General features: G+C 52.6%; 4 protein-coding genes across 4 annotated transcripts; 1 reads left to right on the forward strand and 3 right to left on the reverse strand.

The window, feature by feature from the left end:
- Positions 1-4,238: 4,238 nt before the first annotated feature.
- On the reverse strand, positions 4,239-6,128 carry ICL1 (isocitrate lyase 1; the record flags this gene model as incomplete). The annotated part of the gene is made up of 3 exons (XM_062888156.1): positions 4,239-5,624; positions 5,678-5,833; positions 5,898-6,128. 3 exons carry the CDS (start codon positions 6,126-6,128, stop codon positions 4,365-4,367), a joined length of 1,647 nt encoding a protein of 548 aa, XP_062746365.1. The 3' UTR covers positions 4,239-4,364.
- Positions 6,129-7,655: 1,527 nt separating this feature from the next.
- QC762_212620 (uncharacterized protein) lies at positions 7,656-11,006 on the reverse strand (the record flags this gene model as incomplete). The annotated part of the gene is made up of 1 exon (XM_062888157.1): positions 7,656-11,006. The coding sequence occupies one exon, from the start codon at positions 11,004-11,006 to the stop codon at positions 7,656-7,658; it is 3,351 nt and encodes a 1,116-aa protein (XP_062746366.1).
- QC762_212630 (uncharacterized protein) lies at positions 10,977-14,782 on the forward strand. Its single transcript, XM_062888158.1, has 5 exons — positions 10,977-11,500; positions 11,551-11,767; positions 11,820-14,098; positions 14,160-14,622; positions 14,697-14,782. Exons 1-3 carry the CDS (start codon positions 11,404-11,406, stop codon positions 13,396-13,398), a joined length of 1,893 nt encoding a protein of 630 aa, XP_062746367.1. The 5' UTR covers positions 10,977-11,403; the 3' UTR covers positions 13,399-14,098; positions 14,160-14,622; positions 14,697-14,782.
- A 398-nt stretch (positions 14,783-15,180) lies between these two features.
- On the reverse strand, positions 15,181-16,031 carry QC762_0045430 (uncharacterized protein). The gene is made up of 2 exons (XM_062883416.1): positions 15,559-16,031; positions 15,181-15,509 (listed from the first exon to the last, which is right to left on the reverse strand). The coding sequence occupies exons 1-2, from the start codon at positions 15,757-15,759 to the stop codon at positions 15,276-15,278; spliced, it is 435 nt and encodes a 144-aa protein (XP_062746368.1). The 5' UTR covers positions 15,760-16,031; the 3' UTR covers positions 15,181-15,275.
- Positions 16,032-16,185: the final 154 nt, after the last annotated feature.

The raw sequence follows: 16,185 nt of genomic DNA on the forward strand, positions 1-16,185 counted from the left end.
CTCGTCTTCCGTGATACAAGCTCAACTACCAGCCAGCTCTTTTCAGGAAACAGAGCCCGGCCCAGTATTCATTCGGGCCATGGCTCCCAAACACATTTGGCATCTCCGATAGCGCTCCCAGTGCGGCACCTCAGTGGAGCGTTACTCTTTGGAAGCTAAACATAGTTTTCCTAGTATGTGACTAGGTAGACAGTCACATTGAGCATCCCTCCCCTAAGCATATCGATCCATCGCGCATTCCCAAGCATGCAACCTGGATCTGGAGAATGAGATATCTCTGAAAGTCCCGGCCGAATAAAGCCAGTTGCAAGACCGGACGAGGTGACTGTGCCACTCAAACCCCGGAATCAGTTCGGACTCTTGATCTAGGCATCTGGCAAAGTCGCCCTACGCCCCCTTTGCGCGGCTTGGAACCGAGACGGCACTGTGCCACCGATGGGGATGCCAAAGTCTAAGATTGACAAGTGTTGCGTGGTGTTGTGGTCTCGAAACGGTACACAAACCGGCAGAAAAAATCCTCCGATTTCACCTTCCTATAGGCCATACGAAAAGCTGATGAAAGCCACGTCCCAAGTCACAAACGGATGTTCGGGTAGGGATGCAAGTTTGGCTACTGACAAGGCGACCAGCGGCTAAGCATGGGAACTTCTGATCTGCTGGTCATATCGTCCCCGGCGATGACACTAACTGGACTCTTCCAGGTTCACCATCCACACACTTCGATGCACAACATTCAAGACACACAGGGGTTCATCTCGCGGTCTGGTGTCTGCGGAGAATTTCCTACCCGGTTGCGTGTCAGACGGGTGGCCGCTGTTGTAATGCATGCGGTCAACTTGGAAGTAACAAAGACAGGGCGGCTTTCCTGCCTGGGGAGAGAGCAACCGGGCCTCATGGCCGAGGGGAAGGGGGTGGATGATGTGGCAATGATCCGATGTGATGATGTGTAGTGCGGAAGACCGGATCGGGAGGTGCCTGCTCCTCAACCGATCGAATAAATGATATCGATGACAGTCTCTCTACATCAGACGACCGTCAGATGGAGACCTAAAGGGGGGTCACAACATTCCCCCCCTTTTCTCCCGCTTGCCGACTTACAACACCCGCATTCTGTTCCCCTCCCGGCAGAGTTTCTCTTCCAGTAAGAGACGTGGATTGTAACTGCTGCTCCCCGCCGACCCCGCGTCAAGCAGCGTGGCGTTATGTATCTGTACGATACTGCTGTTGCCCGCCACGCCTGCACCAAACTGGAAGGCAACACTTGATGGCTGCCCTTGGTCTGGCCGGACGGACGGGGAATAGCAACCGATAATGATGATGGAGACAATGGGTTCTGGAACCACGTTGCGATTTCCCATGTACGCATCGGAAGTCGGAAGCCAACGGCCGCCCCCCCCAACAGTCAGTAGGTATTCGGAGACTTGCGTCTAGGATTAGCTTGCCCTTTTCTTGCCTCCACTCTATCCACACGACCTGCGGACCATGACCTCACAATGAGCCGGAAGGGGTGCTCTGAAAGAGTGGGGAAGGGTGTGTACATATGTGAAGGTACAGTACCTTGATGTTGTGTAATCGCCTCCTTGCCATCCGAGTCAGGCCAACGTGGGAGGAGGGTTGGCGGCTGACTGATCCTCTGTGAGTGTGAGGTGTTCGTGGATTTGTTGGGGATGTAACTGATCAAGCTGAAGACTGCTGGGCGGGTCGTATTTTTCAGATTGAGGTGTAGAGCCGCATGGTGTTCGGATGCTTGTAGTTGGGGCCGCGTGCGCTTGTTGCCTCTTTGCACACTCCCTTCGAGAGATGGGTTGTCTCCCCTTCTTGCAGTGTCCTGTCGCATGGATTTTTTCCAAGAGCAGCAATCAGAGAGGAAAATGGCTCGGCCAAAGTCAGCCTTGGTATTCGATTTGGTGTGTGGTTCTTAAACCATCGGGTTGTCTTTCATGATACAGTAGGCGCGAGTATCGGATAGACTTCTTGTTTCATGAAGGTGTGATTTCCCTTTAGTTTCCTCAGCCGCAGATTCATGATATTCCTAGAGATACGCTGGCCAGACCAACGCCATTACTTGATCCAGATCTTGCCAGTGAGGGTATAGGCCATTAATTCGGTGTAAATAGCTGTGGTCAGCTTCCGTCATAATTGCCTGGTCAAAAGCCCAGACCTGCTGAAAGCTTTGTAGCTGGAAGACTGGCATAGACACAAAAGACTCTAGGCATACACGGCAGCAACAGGTGTTCCATTTGGGCTGTTGAGCATCTGATATTTTTGACTCGGCATGATTAGATATAGGTGCCTTTATTTCATTGTTGATCTACCAGGTTCATTTTTTAATAGAGCCTTTGTTTACCTGCCAGGTCTGCAAACCCCAGAAAGATTGCAATAAATATGGTACCTCATTAACCACAGCCTCAACTACTTCAAGATCCTATAGACACTTCTCTTTCAACAGCCGCGTCTTCGTGCCATCTCGAATACGATGATCCAAATACCCCTAACCAGAAAGCAGATAAACTTCAAGGCCCAAACTGAAATCCCAAAACTCCACCGGAAAAGCACCCAAAAGCCGCCACAATGTCTGTTACTGTTATCCCAGCATTTCCCGCCCAGATTATCGAAGTGATCAAGGCTATTGCCGAGCTCGAAACTGTCGAGCCTATGCCCGCCCCAGCAGCGCGAGCGAGCGCACCCGTAGACACTGTAGGCAATCTACCCACTGAGCGAAGGAAGTCTGTACTGTGTCATGAGGTGACATTCGGCCAAAGTCTCGGTTAGCCAAACCAACGCTCGACTCCCAGGTCGATCACGCATGTTGTATTATTTGGAACGAGGGTGCTTGCATACGGCATCAGAAAGTTTGTGCCATATCTGATCTTGGACAGCAACCTTGAAACCGCGAGACTCTAACTATTCGGATTTTTCACGAAGAGGCTGTCAAAAAAAAAATCAGGAGTGAAAGTTACATTTGTCAAGCCAAACACACCAATAATTGTCTCCCAATAGCATACTCTTCTTTCAGTGAGCATCCAGCACCCCCTATCCGTAGTAACAAGTCAACAAGCTCCCCTACAGCTACCTGCCAAGCTTCACACCACTCAACTTTCTGATCACCACCCCTCAACTGACCTTTCAAAACTCCTTGAATGCTCCCTGAAGCCCTTGAATCCACACCCGATTAGATCTCCACCCAGTCTCCCAACACTTGCCGCAATTTTCCTCCTCCCAACAATAATCTACCGCCACAACACACAACCCCCCCCATCCCTATTGAATCTTCCATCCTCCAAACCAAACTCATCCCGTTCCTTGATGATGATGTGCTTCTAAAGACAATGGACCACCAAGCCGTCTTGCGCCCCCTCATCTCTTCCACAGTTGCCACCTGGTATTTGTGTACAGTGATGGCGTATGGAATGGTAACCGGGATCCCGTGTACGCCATCAGTCCGGATGGATGGCATGGCCGGCTTGTCGAAAGCCTCGGCCAGGAAGCCCCAATGGCCAGGAAGCCCCAACGCGTATCGAGCACTGAACTTGCCGTGGCAGGGCAGCAGCCCGTTGGGGGACACGCGAGGTTGGTGTCTGCGGTGTCTGTATGCTCTCGTGGTGTGAGGTTCTCTCAGGAAAGGGAGAGAGAAAAGGTAGGAAGGAAGGTGGTTGTTGGGTAAGTAGGTGGGAGGCGTGCAAGAACAGGTTGGTGTGAGGTGGACGAGGTAAGGTAAGCTAAGGTGGCCTTGATTCTCTGGGAAGGTCAGGAAAAATTTGTGGTTGTTTGAGTATATATAGAAGGGGAAACGAGTTCAGAGACAAACGCAAGGCTAAAAATGCAGAAGGAAAAGAATGGTGTTGGAGAAGAATGTCCGGGGGTGATCGGATGGCCAGGAGTTGGATATATGCTTTGGCCGGACAGGACAAACACTACCTAAGGTAGACTTGGGAAGAATATCCAGACAAAACCAGCCAGTTAGACCCTAGAAAAAGACAAACAGGAGAGTGTGAACAGCACCGACCCGGACAGTCACCAAATCACACCACATATACCTCAGACGGATAGGGCAAACAAATAGATTTGAGAATGCAGTCGAACAGAACCAGCCAGTCAACTCAAAGCAAGGAGGAAAGCAGACCGGCAAGAGAAAGAAATCGGACAACCACATGTTTCAAAACCCGTTTACAAGCAGCGGTTAGCGACAACCTGCAAACATCACCGGCAGCACAGCATTCGAACAGCAAGATCATCTTCATCATCCAATCCATTCTTTCTCCGAATACTCTCAGAGTTATCTAATTACCCAAAAAAATAATGAGCCACGCAAAAAGCTTTATCACAAAATCAGAAAGACAAGAAAACCCCTTTTTATGCGCCCCTTAATGGAACTGATCCTCCGTCACACCCTTACCCATAGCAGCCGTACTGCTAATACCACCAGTCACCATCTTCTGCAGCTCGTCCACGTACGTGGCACCCGACCACTTCTGATGCTTGACCACATCCACACCGCCCTCCATCTCAGGCTCCTGCACCAGCTCGCCATACGCCCTCATGCCAATCTTGCTGTACGCGCTGGCAAACTTGTCGCTGATAAGGGCGGTGGTGTGAAGACCAGCGAGGGTAATGAACTGCCAGCAGTAACCCAGGCCAGCCAGGCGTCTGATGTAGGTCTCCTGCTCCTCTCTGGGCATGGCGGTCTTCCAGTTGAAAGAGGGAGACAGGTTGTAGGCGAGCTTCTGCTCGGGCCAGACGGCGTGGACGCCCTTGGCGAATTCCTCGGCCTGCTTGTAGTCGGGGAGCTTGGACTCCATCCAGATAGCGTCGCAGTAAGGGGCGTAGGCGATGGCGCGGTTGATGGAGCAGTCGCAGCCGCCCTCGAGACGGTAGTAGCCCTCGCGGGTGCGGGGGGCGTCCCAGTTGAAGTAAATGTCCTTGCCGAGGATGCCGCGGGCGACGGCGCGGGCCTCCTTGTTGGAGAGCTGCTTGCCGTTGACGCTGTCGCGGTACTTTTGGGCGAGGGCCTTCTGGTTGGGGAGGTTGGAGGAGAGGATGGCGTCCACGACGTGGTCGTCGAAGCGCTTGAGGTTGGCCTTGGCGAGCCACTGGTCCTCGATGGCCTGGAGCTCGGCGCCGTTCTTGCCGGCCTTCTCACCAGCAATCATGAGCTCGTTGAGGTCGGGGAGGTCGGCGTTGTTGGTGCCGAGGATGAAGGCGTGGTCGCGGGGATCGATGGTGGTGGTGATGAGGGTGGCAGCCTCGGCATCAGTACGGGCAATGGCCAGGAGGTCAGAGCCCATGATGTCGGCCTGGGCACGGATGGCAATCAGACGGTTGATGTGCTCGGAGATGGGGACGAGAACCTTGCCGGCCATGTGGCCGCACTTCTTGGTGCCAGGGGCCTGATCCTCGATGTGAATACCAGCAGCACCCTTCTCAATGAAGAGCTTGGTGAGCTTCATGACGGCGGTAAGACCACCGTGACCGGTATCGGCATCGGCGATGATGGGACGGAGGTAGTCGATGTTGGCGAGCTTGGCGCGCTGCGCCTTGGGAACGGAGAGACGCTCCTGACGCTGCTTGCGGTCGTGGAAAAGCTGGGCCATGAAGAGATGGCCGACCTTGTTGGGGACGGTAGTCTGGTTCAGTCAGTATTTTGCTGCTCTCGTCATCTCCCTGTCACCACACTCACATAAGGGTAATCAGCAAGATCCGGGCCGGGCTCGTCAGAGGCAGAGGCCGTTGATGATGATTGCCAGCCGGAAACATAGACTGTGTCGAGGTACTTGGCCATTTGGGTCACCATTGTTGGCTCCAAGCAGCCGTATGTGTAACTGGCATCCTTGTTCTGTTTTCGAGTCAAGTCAGCGTCGGCTCTTCGGTCATCTTTGTTGACATGACAGTAAACATACCTGGAACCGCCCCTCAAGAATCTTCCACAGCTTCTTGGCCTGGGCATTGCTGGCATACTCGATCTTGAGGTTGCCTCTCTTGTTGACGATCTGCTCAGCGGTAAAAGGGCGCTTGGTGTACCGCCATCTTGGCTCGCTCCACCACTTCTTGACCTCGGCCACCTCCTTCGCGAAGAGCTCGTCCTCAATGTTGGGGTCCACGGCGGGATTGACCATGTTGTTGGCAGCCATGTTGGGCACGCGGTTTTTAGAATTGGGGATGGGTGGGTGTGGCGTATGTAAGACCGTTTACGGTTTCTTTGTTGTTATGTATAATCCAACCGGTGATATCAGAGCCCTTGTATATGGGATATGGTGGTGGGTGGGATGGCAGGGAAAAAAGGGGGTATAAGACAAACAACTGCAAAAAAAGTATAACCAGCCGAGGATGAATTAGGAGGAGGCAGACGACTAATGTATCTCCCCGGCGGCTTCCAAGAAGGCTTATCGGAACAAGGGGCGCAAAGAAAGGGACGAGGGTTACCGGGCTGAGGCAGCGGACATTGGTGTGGGCGTCGGGAGAGATCGGTCTAGCGGCTACTCAAAGTAGCCAGAAGGGGATGTAGTCATTGCCCCTGTTCCCCACGTTCGTTTCCATACCTTCAATCCGGGTCTGGGGACATGGTCGTCAACTGACTCTTGCTCGCGTGGCTGTTCCACGGATACAAGGAACGGACCGGTCACAAACGGTTGAGTCTGTCTGTTTTCTTTTGTGTTAGTGTTCAGAGCGTTGGCCATCATCACCACAAATCATCAACTCGCTACCTCTTCCCATTGCTTGCCGTGACGACAACGACGTACAAAACATGCCCGCATCGAGTGTCATGTCAGAATCCTTTGAGCCGAGCCATGTTCGCCGCAAGTCCCACTATTTCCCCAACAACGACCCCACACTCCACGAATGGATGCAAGCCGCACCGCCGTTGACCGAATTGCCGAACCGATGCCGGGGCCAATGCTGCTGAGCGCTGCCGGAATTCAGGCGTTGCGATTGGCCTGTTGCGCCCTTTCAGCGACCCCTCCCCCACAATTGAGCCACTGTGAAATTCCATGGAAAATGGCTGGAGATCTGCGTCTTGGAAAACGTCAGTCAAAGGCTGGGCGCAATCATCAATTCTGAAAAAAGTCTGGTTCCTTTATTATTTTGGGCTATTTCCCTCCCAGTGCCTCCTGTGGCACTGGTCGCGTGGCCAGACAGACGTGAATCAATTGACTTTCTGCTCGTTTTGTTGATGTGTCTTGCTGTTTTGCCTCTGGAAACCTCACCCCGCTGTTTGCGTCCGACTGTTGCTGGTTGCTGGGCCCATCAATGGCATGTGAAGATGCGTCATAGGTACAAACGGACTCGTACCTGGCTGTAACATTTCGACTGTCCCACCTTTCGCGGCTCGCCAATATCTCCGTGATTGGCCATTCCCCTTTGGACCGCTTTGACCTCGGTCAACTTTATGTCAGCTGCCACTTCAGCCCGGCCCAGCGACAACGAGCTCCTCCGCTGTAGCCGTCTGGGACCGACGGGGCGCCGACCAAGCTCCGTCTCGAAACGGTGCTCGGCCATCACATGCAGCACTCAAGCCACGAGAAAGCACATGTCTAGTGCTGCTGGGTCCTGGCCGTTGAGGTTCACCCCAGGCACCTGAAACCGAATTGGAACAGTCACAAACTTTCTGTCTGGACTCTGACAAAGAACCATGCTCATGATTCGGGGGTATCTCAATCTCAAAGCTCATCATCCTCATCGTTGTCAGAAAGAAATATCGTCGGCCTCGGCGGGGCAGGAAGGATTTTCCCAGCGTCCTCATGGATAACGGGGCCGTTGCCTTCTCCCTTTCTCATGACCCCCTCCAGCTGAGCACCATACTCCATGACAGCGTCATCTTCTATACTAACAATCGATGGCGATGGCTGCTCCTGTGCCTCAATGACCCTTAGCTCGTCCAGCTCCTTCTCCAAAAGCTTCGCCTCCCTCGACCGATAGAATGTCTCCAGGCAGTTTCGTCTCTGCTCCTGTGTCCAGCTCTCGACCACTAGCGCAAAACCAGTCGCATTCGCAAACCCAAACTCTTTTGCCATCGAACAAAACTGCCGTCTCATTGCAGCTGCCGGCGGGTTGAACTTGTAGTGGACTTTCCACACGCTGTCGGTATCGGGAACACTGTTGGCCTGGCTATCTGCAAATAATGCGCGGTCGCCTCCCAATTCCTGGCTGTCTTTGTTAGCGGCAAGCTCTGCTCTTCGTGATAGCTTTTCCTCCACGCGACTGGTGCCAACCACTTCCGAGTTCTCGTGCGTGTATTCAACCCCAGCAGAAGCCAAAATGGCGGCGACGGCATCGCTCTGTGGTTTCTGCGTCTTGCGGCTCTTGAGCATGTCCTCCTTGTTTTCAATCGTGATGAGCTTTGCCAACTGACTCATGCCCGTCTCGTCGCTGTCGTCCTCCTGCTTGACGAGATTGATCTCGTCATCTTTGTCCTTTGCCAACTTCTCCAGGTCAATATCGCTGAGCAGGACGCCTGCCTTGGCCTCGGCAACGTTGGTCTTGTTGACGATCTCTCGGAGAACGACCTGGTCGGGGTGGAAGCTAAGGAGGTTGCCGAGCCCGAATATCTCGCCCTTTCGAGTGCTGTCCTTTTGGACGCCTTTGAAATAACGCCTTTCGTTGGATGCGTTGTATCCAATGTTGGCTTGTTGTTGTTTGTAGATCTGGCGAGCGTAGACAATCTCCTCGATGGTTCCAGCTGATATCAGTCGGAACACGTCCACATCGCGGATCTGACCAATTCTGTAAGCTCGATCTTGGGCCTGGAGATCGTAAGCAGGGTTCCAGTGCGGGTCAAAGATGACCACCTTGTTGGCTGAGGTGATGTTCAGGCCAACGCCACCAGCTTTAGTCGAAATAAGAAAGACAAACTGAGAGGGGTTTGTGTTGAACTCATCCACCACATTCTGGCGCTCCTCGTAGCTTAGTGAGCCGTCTAAGAAGCTGACGTTGTAGTTTGTATTGTTGAATAGGTGCCGGAGGATCCGCAGTAGCCTCACGCTGTGAGAAAAGACGAGGACCTTGTCGCCATTGCTGTGCCAGAACTGAAGGAGCTTCTTCAAGACCTTCCACTTGCCGCAGAATTCTGGGTTGGCAAGACTGAGCATCGAATCTCGCTCCTGCCAAAGTTTCTCCCATCCATCGGGGATGCAAGTGCGGACAGTGTTGAGCTCCGTACTTTGCTTGTCGTTTGGGTCCGCTGAAAATGGTAGAAGGAGTGTAAGGTGGTTGGCAATTTTCTGAAGTGTCGTGAGGCATGGAAAGGTAAGACTCTTCCAAGGCCTCCCATCCTCGAGAATCTTGTAGCAACACCACCCCTGTTTTCGTCCAGATGCACACGGGCAAGGTTCCGATGCGCATATGATGTACTGAACTTGATCACCGTCGATAAAGTTTTGATAGGCCTGGCTCTGAATATCTGTCAAGGGACAAAAAACCACCTTATCCGACTTTTTCGGAAGCTGGTCAGCGATAAGTGTCTTTATCCGGCGGAGAAAGTAGTCGGGCAGCAGGTTGTGCACCAGCTTCTTTGCTGTTGTCCTGGCGAGACTAAGCTGTTTGAGAGTCGCCTCGTGAGATTGCCCGACAGTCAAAGGCTTGGTGATGGTGGTGGCCCACTCGGCCAAAGTTCCAAAACGGCCCGGGTTTGTCCAGTTCAACAGCGTCCACAGCTCCTCGTACTTGTTTTGGATGGCCGTTCCTGTAAGGCCTATCCGGCACATCGCATTAACGCGCCCCATGGCCCTTGTCGTTTCAGACCGCCTGTCTTTCAACTGATGGCACTCGTCGGCAACCACGCAATCCCAGTCGATAGCATTGACAGCGTCGCAATTGTTCTTGTAGGTCATGTAGGTCGTGATCATAACCTCAAGCCGCCCTGCTTTGGCCGCACCTAGTACGTCTTCTTTCCCAACGCCATGAAATAGGTCGATATGCCACCAGCCCCAGCGGTTCAACTCGTTCTTCCAGTTCTGGATCAGTGATCCAGGACAAACAATCAAGACTCTTGGGTACCAACAGCCCCCTGCTCTTCGCATTTTTCTCATCCGCTTCGCATCACGCTCGTCTCCAGTTTTCCCAAATGCGGCTGTGAGAAATGCGGCCACTTGTACCGTTTTCCCCAGACCCATGTCATCGCCTAGAATGCAGCCTTTCTGGTAGACAAATCTCTGGTGAAGAAACCGTACGCCTTCGACTTGGTAGTCACGCAGGTACTGGGCGATCGAAGCTGGGATGATGCCGGCTGAATACTCCAACTCAATCTGCTTTTTAGGACGACATGGTTTGATTCCGCTCCTTTCGTCAAATTGTGGCCTTTCTGCATGCTGGAATTGGCGTTCGTCATCCGAAAAATACAGTTCCGAATAATCCGGTGGTATCTTGAGTCCACCGACTTTTAGTTGTTCCCTGTCTCTGTCGAAGCGCCTCCTTCGCTGCTGTAAGTACGTGGGCACCTCTGCCTCTTCATATTCCTGCTGTGTCCCCGGATCTTCGATTTTAATGGTCCTCTTCCTTTCAGACCTGACCCCTCCCCCTCGTCCTGCCCCCCTTGACCCTCCCCTTCCCCTGCCGCCAGTGGTTGCGGCAGTGGCACGACGCTTAGTTGCCCGTGGCTGGTTGAGCGCTGTCCCATCATCGGAATCATCCGTCCAAACGACCCTTTCCTCTAGCTCAGGTGGGACCGGTGACTTGCGCTTCCCAAGAGAGTTTGTGACGGCGGGCTGGTCTCCATCAACCGAAGAGGCTGTAAGGTCGTCATCGGAAATCTCAATCTCATCGCCATCCATTTGCGCGGCGATTTTGCATGTTGCCACTCGTTCTGCCTGCCCGTGGGAAAATATCCGGAATTGGACGCTGTAAGTGAGTTGGAGAGCTTGACGCGGTTTGAAAGGCAACACAGACAAAAGGCTGCGCGACAATGGAACGTGAGCACGTGACCACTTCTGGGTTTTCACTGGACAGTGAGTGACACGGTCCAGAGCAGTTGCTACCTGTAGATGGTCTTTTCCGCTACTATTTCGAAGCTTCATTTTGATACTATGCGTAAACTTAGAGTATTTCCTGGCTTTTTCCGACATGAGAGTCATCACCACAACTGCTTTGTTGAACATCCAACACACAGCTCCACAGCCAACCCCAACCCTCTCCCCGTAACTTGCTCGTCCCCCGCAAATCTTGGCACTCTTTGACAGCGGCCTCTTTCCGCCCATGAACCCACCATCCCCGGATTTACAGGGGCAGGATGGGACGGAATCCCGGTCAACCAACCACTGAGAAGACAGGAACAACATCCAGTTCAAGGCCGAGGCTCGTGGTCCGCCTGCTTTTGACGTAAATAGCGAATACGTTCTGCTGGTATTCAAAATGTGATTTCACATCATCTTCTGCGGTTCTTTTATTCTTAACGAACGCGTACCCACCGTTACAATGGAGCCTTCAAGTTCGAATACTGGTTTTATCCAGCAACAGCCCGTGATCAATAACCAGTTCTATGATGATGTGAGCTACCAAAGAGTGACCAGATGTATGCTTCCCTGTAGGAACTTTCATCACAAAATCACTAACAGCTGATAGTATTCCTGCCATCGGATATCCTTGACAAAATCACACCCGATGCTGCTCAGATCGGCCAAGAGGTCTTGTCTCAGCAAGTCTTCGATTGGGTAACTGACGCCGAGCATAACCAGCCATATCTGCGCGGAAATGGCCGGGATTCATTCGGCAAGCCCAAAAGCGAGCTGGTTGTTGGCGAGGGATGGCGAAAGCTTCAAGACTATGGCTTCAAAAAGGGGTAAACGTCTACAAGACCTACATGCCGGGTTGCCGTGCTAATGCCATCGCAGAGTCGTTGCTTTGAACTACGACACTGACCACGGCCCTTACACTCGCCTTGTCCAGTTTTTGCGGTGCCACCTCTGGGAAGCATCATGCGCCAATACCCTCTGCCCAGCGGCTATGCAAGATGGCGCGGCCCGTCTCCTTCAACGTCATCTGTTCACTTCCGCCGCGAAGAAACTCTCGCCGATTGAACGTGAGGTTTTTCAGAATGCCTACAGCCACCTAACCTCCCGTGACCCAACCAAAACATGGACCAGCGGCCAATGGATGACCGAGCGAACTGGCGGCAGTGACGTATCTCAGACAGAAACCGTAGCCACTTACGACCCCTTTCCTTCCTCAGCCCCAGTCCCCTTGGCATCACAGTCCGAATCCATCCCCCTCGGCCCATGGTCCATCTCCGGCTTCAAGTGGTTCTCATCAGCCACCGACTCCCACATGACCATTCTCCTCGCCAGAACCCATCCCTCCAAGGGCGTGTCCGCCTTCTTCGCCCCCATGCGCCGCCATAACCCTTCCCTAGTCTCTCACACGGGCGAAAGCGGAAACGGCACCGAACTCAACGGCATCACCATCCAGCGTCTCAAGCACAAAATCGGCACCCAATCCCTCCCTACAGCAGAGCTCGAGCTCAAGGGTATGCGAGGTTGGCTTATTGGCGAGGAGGGCAAAGGAATCCAGGAAATCAGCACCATCCTCAACATCACCCGCGTGCACACTACCGTCTCTTCCATGGGCTACCTCGGGCGTTCGCTCGGCATCGCCCGGTCCTTTGCCCTTGTCCGCCCCGTCGGAATGGGCAAAGGCAAGCGAATTGCCTTGTCGTCGCACCCTTTGCATATGAGAACACTGGCCAACATGACGACTGACTACCACGGTATGATGCTGCTGACGTTTTACACAATCCACGCTCTCGGTCTGGATGAGCGGTCTCTTCCCTCCAACCAAGCGGCGACAAAGGTCCCGACTCCACCTAAGGAGTTGGTCCAGCCTTTACTCAGGGTACTGTCCAGTCTTCACAAGTCCTATGTCTGCGAGACAACTGTCCCACTGGTGTACGGCTGCATGGAAGCGTTGGGAGGGGTAGGATACATGCAGAATGTCGAGTCTGAGCATCTCAATATCTCTAGACTGTTCCGTGATTGCTGCGTTGGTGCTATTTGGGAGGGGACGACTGATGTCTTGGCTAGTGATACGCTTCGTGCTTTGAAGCACCCCCTGAGTGGGAAGCAGTCAGTTCAAGCTTTGGATTGGTTGATTCTGTCGTCGAAGAATGCAGGGTTGGTGGAGGAATGGCAAGTGTTGAAGAACAAGATTGATACGGGCAAGCAGGAGGAACTGTTGCCTGAGGCTAGGGGGTTGGTGTTTAGGATTGCGGAGATTATCATCTCGGTGCTGTACTTGGTTGATGCTGAGGCTGATCCGGGGGTTGAGATTGAGGCCATGTGTGCTAGGTTTATGGAGAAGAAGGGTTTCAGTGTTTATGAGGCGCCGGGGAAGAGGGCAAGGGAAGGAGGGTTGAAGCTCGATCAGGCGATTGTTTATGGCGCTGGGAAGGACCTTGCTCAGGGCGCGAAGCTCTAAATGTTGACTATCATAAATAACAATCGCAGCGTGCTTCAACAGTATAGATGTGCTTCCAACAGCCCATAAGACGAGGGTCACTACACCAGGATTTGCTTGCATGTTTTAGTAACTGACACTGAGAAAGCAAGGAACAAAAGTCATCCTAGCCTCAAGCTCGGTTTCCTTGCCCCCCAGCTTCATCGTCCGAGCATTCTCATACCAGCGTTCGTGAGCCTCGAGTGCTTCAGCCAAAATATCGAAGAAATGAGAACTGGCCCGTGGCATCGCAAGCAAGCGAGGCGTAACGGATCCATGTGCGACGTGCCTGGTAGCCTGCTTCCGTCGATCAGATTTTCGAGTAGGGGGAGGAGAGGATGAAGGAACAGAAGGAGACAGCATGAACCCCAAGGAGGCTCGCCAGAAGGCGAATAGGCGGGCAATCTTCTGTCTCTCTCTCTCTCACTCACTGGCGCTTCGCAACAGTTCAGCGTCGCCACATGTTGGCATGATTCTCGCCTGCGAGCGCGATTCGTCGGCAGACGAATTTCAGCCGAGCATCTTGTACTCTTCTTGTTCATCTGAAGTTGATGTTTGCGGACATTACACTTCTTTTTCGGTAGGTATGTTGAGCCTTTCTAAATCTGCCGCCTGAGCTTTTCCTGCTCGAAATGTTGGCTTTCCGAACAGCTTCTTCACTCCACACAAGCATTTGTCTAAGGTGCGTACCCTTAGGCAGTGAGACGAGCAAAAGTATTGTTGCTTATTTATCAAATATATAGGTATATAACACACCCCGGTGACATCCGACTTTATCCCCATCTCCAACACCGTACTCCCACCGCAACCACCCCTCACTGCCAGTTCTCATCCGGCACCGGGCATCCAATCCTCTGCTGGCAGCCAAACCTAGGATCGGCCCCTCCACAGCAGGTCACAAAGGCCAAGGCGTGATCATGGTTTGTGCCGGGGCAAAACTGAAGGTAAAGTGTTGGGACCTGCGAGACTGGGTGAGGCATGAAAGAGGTAAGACATACCTGCTGCCAATTCAGAGTGCTACCGATGGCAGCGCAGCACGTGGCCGATTTCGAAGGGTCAACGTTACTGGAGCACCCGCAGCTGTAGAAGCAATCACCGGTCATTGGAGCTGGTAGCGGGTTCGGGGATTTGATGGCGTTGGGGGAGGGAGCGGTGATGGCGGTGGCGGCGGTCAAAACCAAGAGGAGAGTGGTGAAGGTGCGCATTGTGGGTAGATATTTTGGCTTGAGTTGAGTTTTGATGATCTTTTTCTACCTACTTACCTACTTATGAGAGGGAAGGCAGAGCTGTTTGTCGATATATATCTCGAGTTGTCTCTAAGCAGTAATGGAAACAATACCTCCGAAAGCTGTTGGTCTTTTACCCCTGCTTCTATATACTGTAAATTCCTACCTGTTTACTTGGCAGGTAGTAGTGGTGATGCGACCAGGTACTTTTGCAAACCCGGACAAAGGAAAAGAGACTATTGTGGCATCACATACAGCATAGGCATAAGCAACGCTCTCAGCGATTTCTCTAAGGGTTAGTAAGAGTGCTTTAAGACCTCAACTACGATTCGGCAGCTCATTACAAACTCTTCAGGTTTTTGTTTCCGTCATCAATTCCCATTTATTATCCGAGAAACGGGCAGAAACATCATCAAGTGCATGGCTCTTGTGATGGCACTTGGCAGTTGGTGACGCGGCCTTCAGAGCGGAGCGAGCAATCTGCAGAACCAAAGAGCATGCAAGCCCTGCAGGTTTGAGTCCCATGATGCGAATCGTATGGAATTATCGATTGCATTCAGACGCTATCTTCTTTAAGCCCCCAGAACTTCATGTTGTTGGGACCAATTCAAGGCTCTCAGGTTGACCCTCAACCTACACCAACTCCCTAACAGGAACACTCTCTCCACCATTGCCGACAACTGCAGTCTCGGCCATTGCAATGTCATACTTCATAACCGTACATCTCCAGTGAGGGCCCCTGTCTACATAGCTATTGCCCCCATCAGGCCTAGGGCAACGCGCCTTCTGCGAACACCCATAGCCGTTCTTGCTCCCGCAGCAGGTTGCGAACGTCGTAGCGCCAGTGAGGTTCATCTTGACGCATGTCTGCCTCAATGTCAGCAAGCCATCCACTCCTCATTCATGGTAGAAATACTGGGATTGGATTCTCGTCGACGGTCCCATCAATGGAGGCACAGCACTGAGCAGAGAGATCATCCTCAACACACCAGCAGTCGTACTGGCACCTGCGATCAATCTTGTTGATTATCGACCAGAGGAAGTCAGGGACATGAAGGGCGGTGGTGGTGCTGGCCAAACCCGCCAACAAGAAAAGAAAGGTAGCGGAGACGCGCATGTTGTATTCGTGGTAGTTAAGCTTGTGCGTTATGCCGGCATCCGTGATGGTAAAAGTATTCTGCAAGGAAGGAAAACGCACCTAGTGGACACTGTGGGCAGATGATGAGATGTTAAGACCTACGAAGTAGTGTGCCGAGGAAGCGGATCAGCTTTCGATGACGTCTACAAAGCCAGAGTCTTCTTGTTTGACGAATGGTAAGACTGGGCCGAGATACGGAGACCGAAGTTATACTGCTGCCTATGAACTTGGCCTCATCACATTGGTTGAAGTGTTTGTTGCAAGGTTGAAAACATGGACCCTGCAGCAACACTTCCAACTACATAATCTTTGTGTAACGAGGAGTGTAAACATGGATACTAATTGACAGCCTGACCACACGCCACGTTTGAAGACCAGCTTTACCTGTCTTATATCCCTCTTTTC

This window comes from Podospora pseudocomata (genome assembly GCF_035222375.1).
Source record: "Podospora pseudocomata strain CBS 415.72m chromosome 2 map unlocalized CBS415.72m_2.2, whole genome shotgun sequence".
Lineage (NCBI taxonomy): Eukaryota > Fungi > Ascomycota > Sordariomycetes > Sordariales > Podosporaceae > Podospora > Podospora pseudocomata.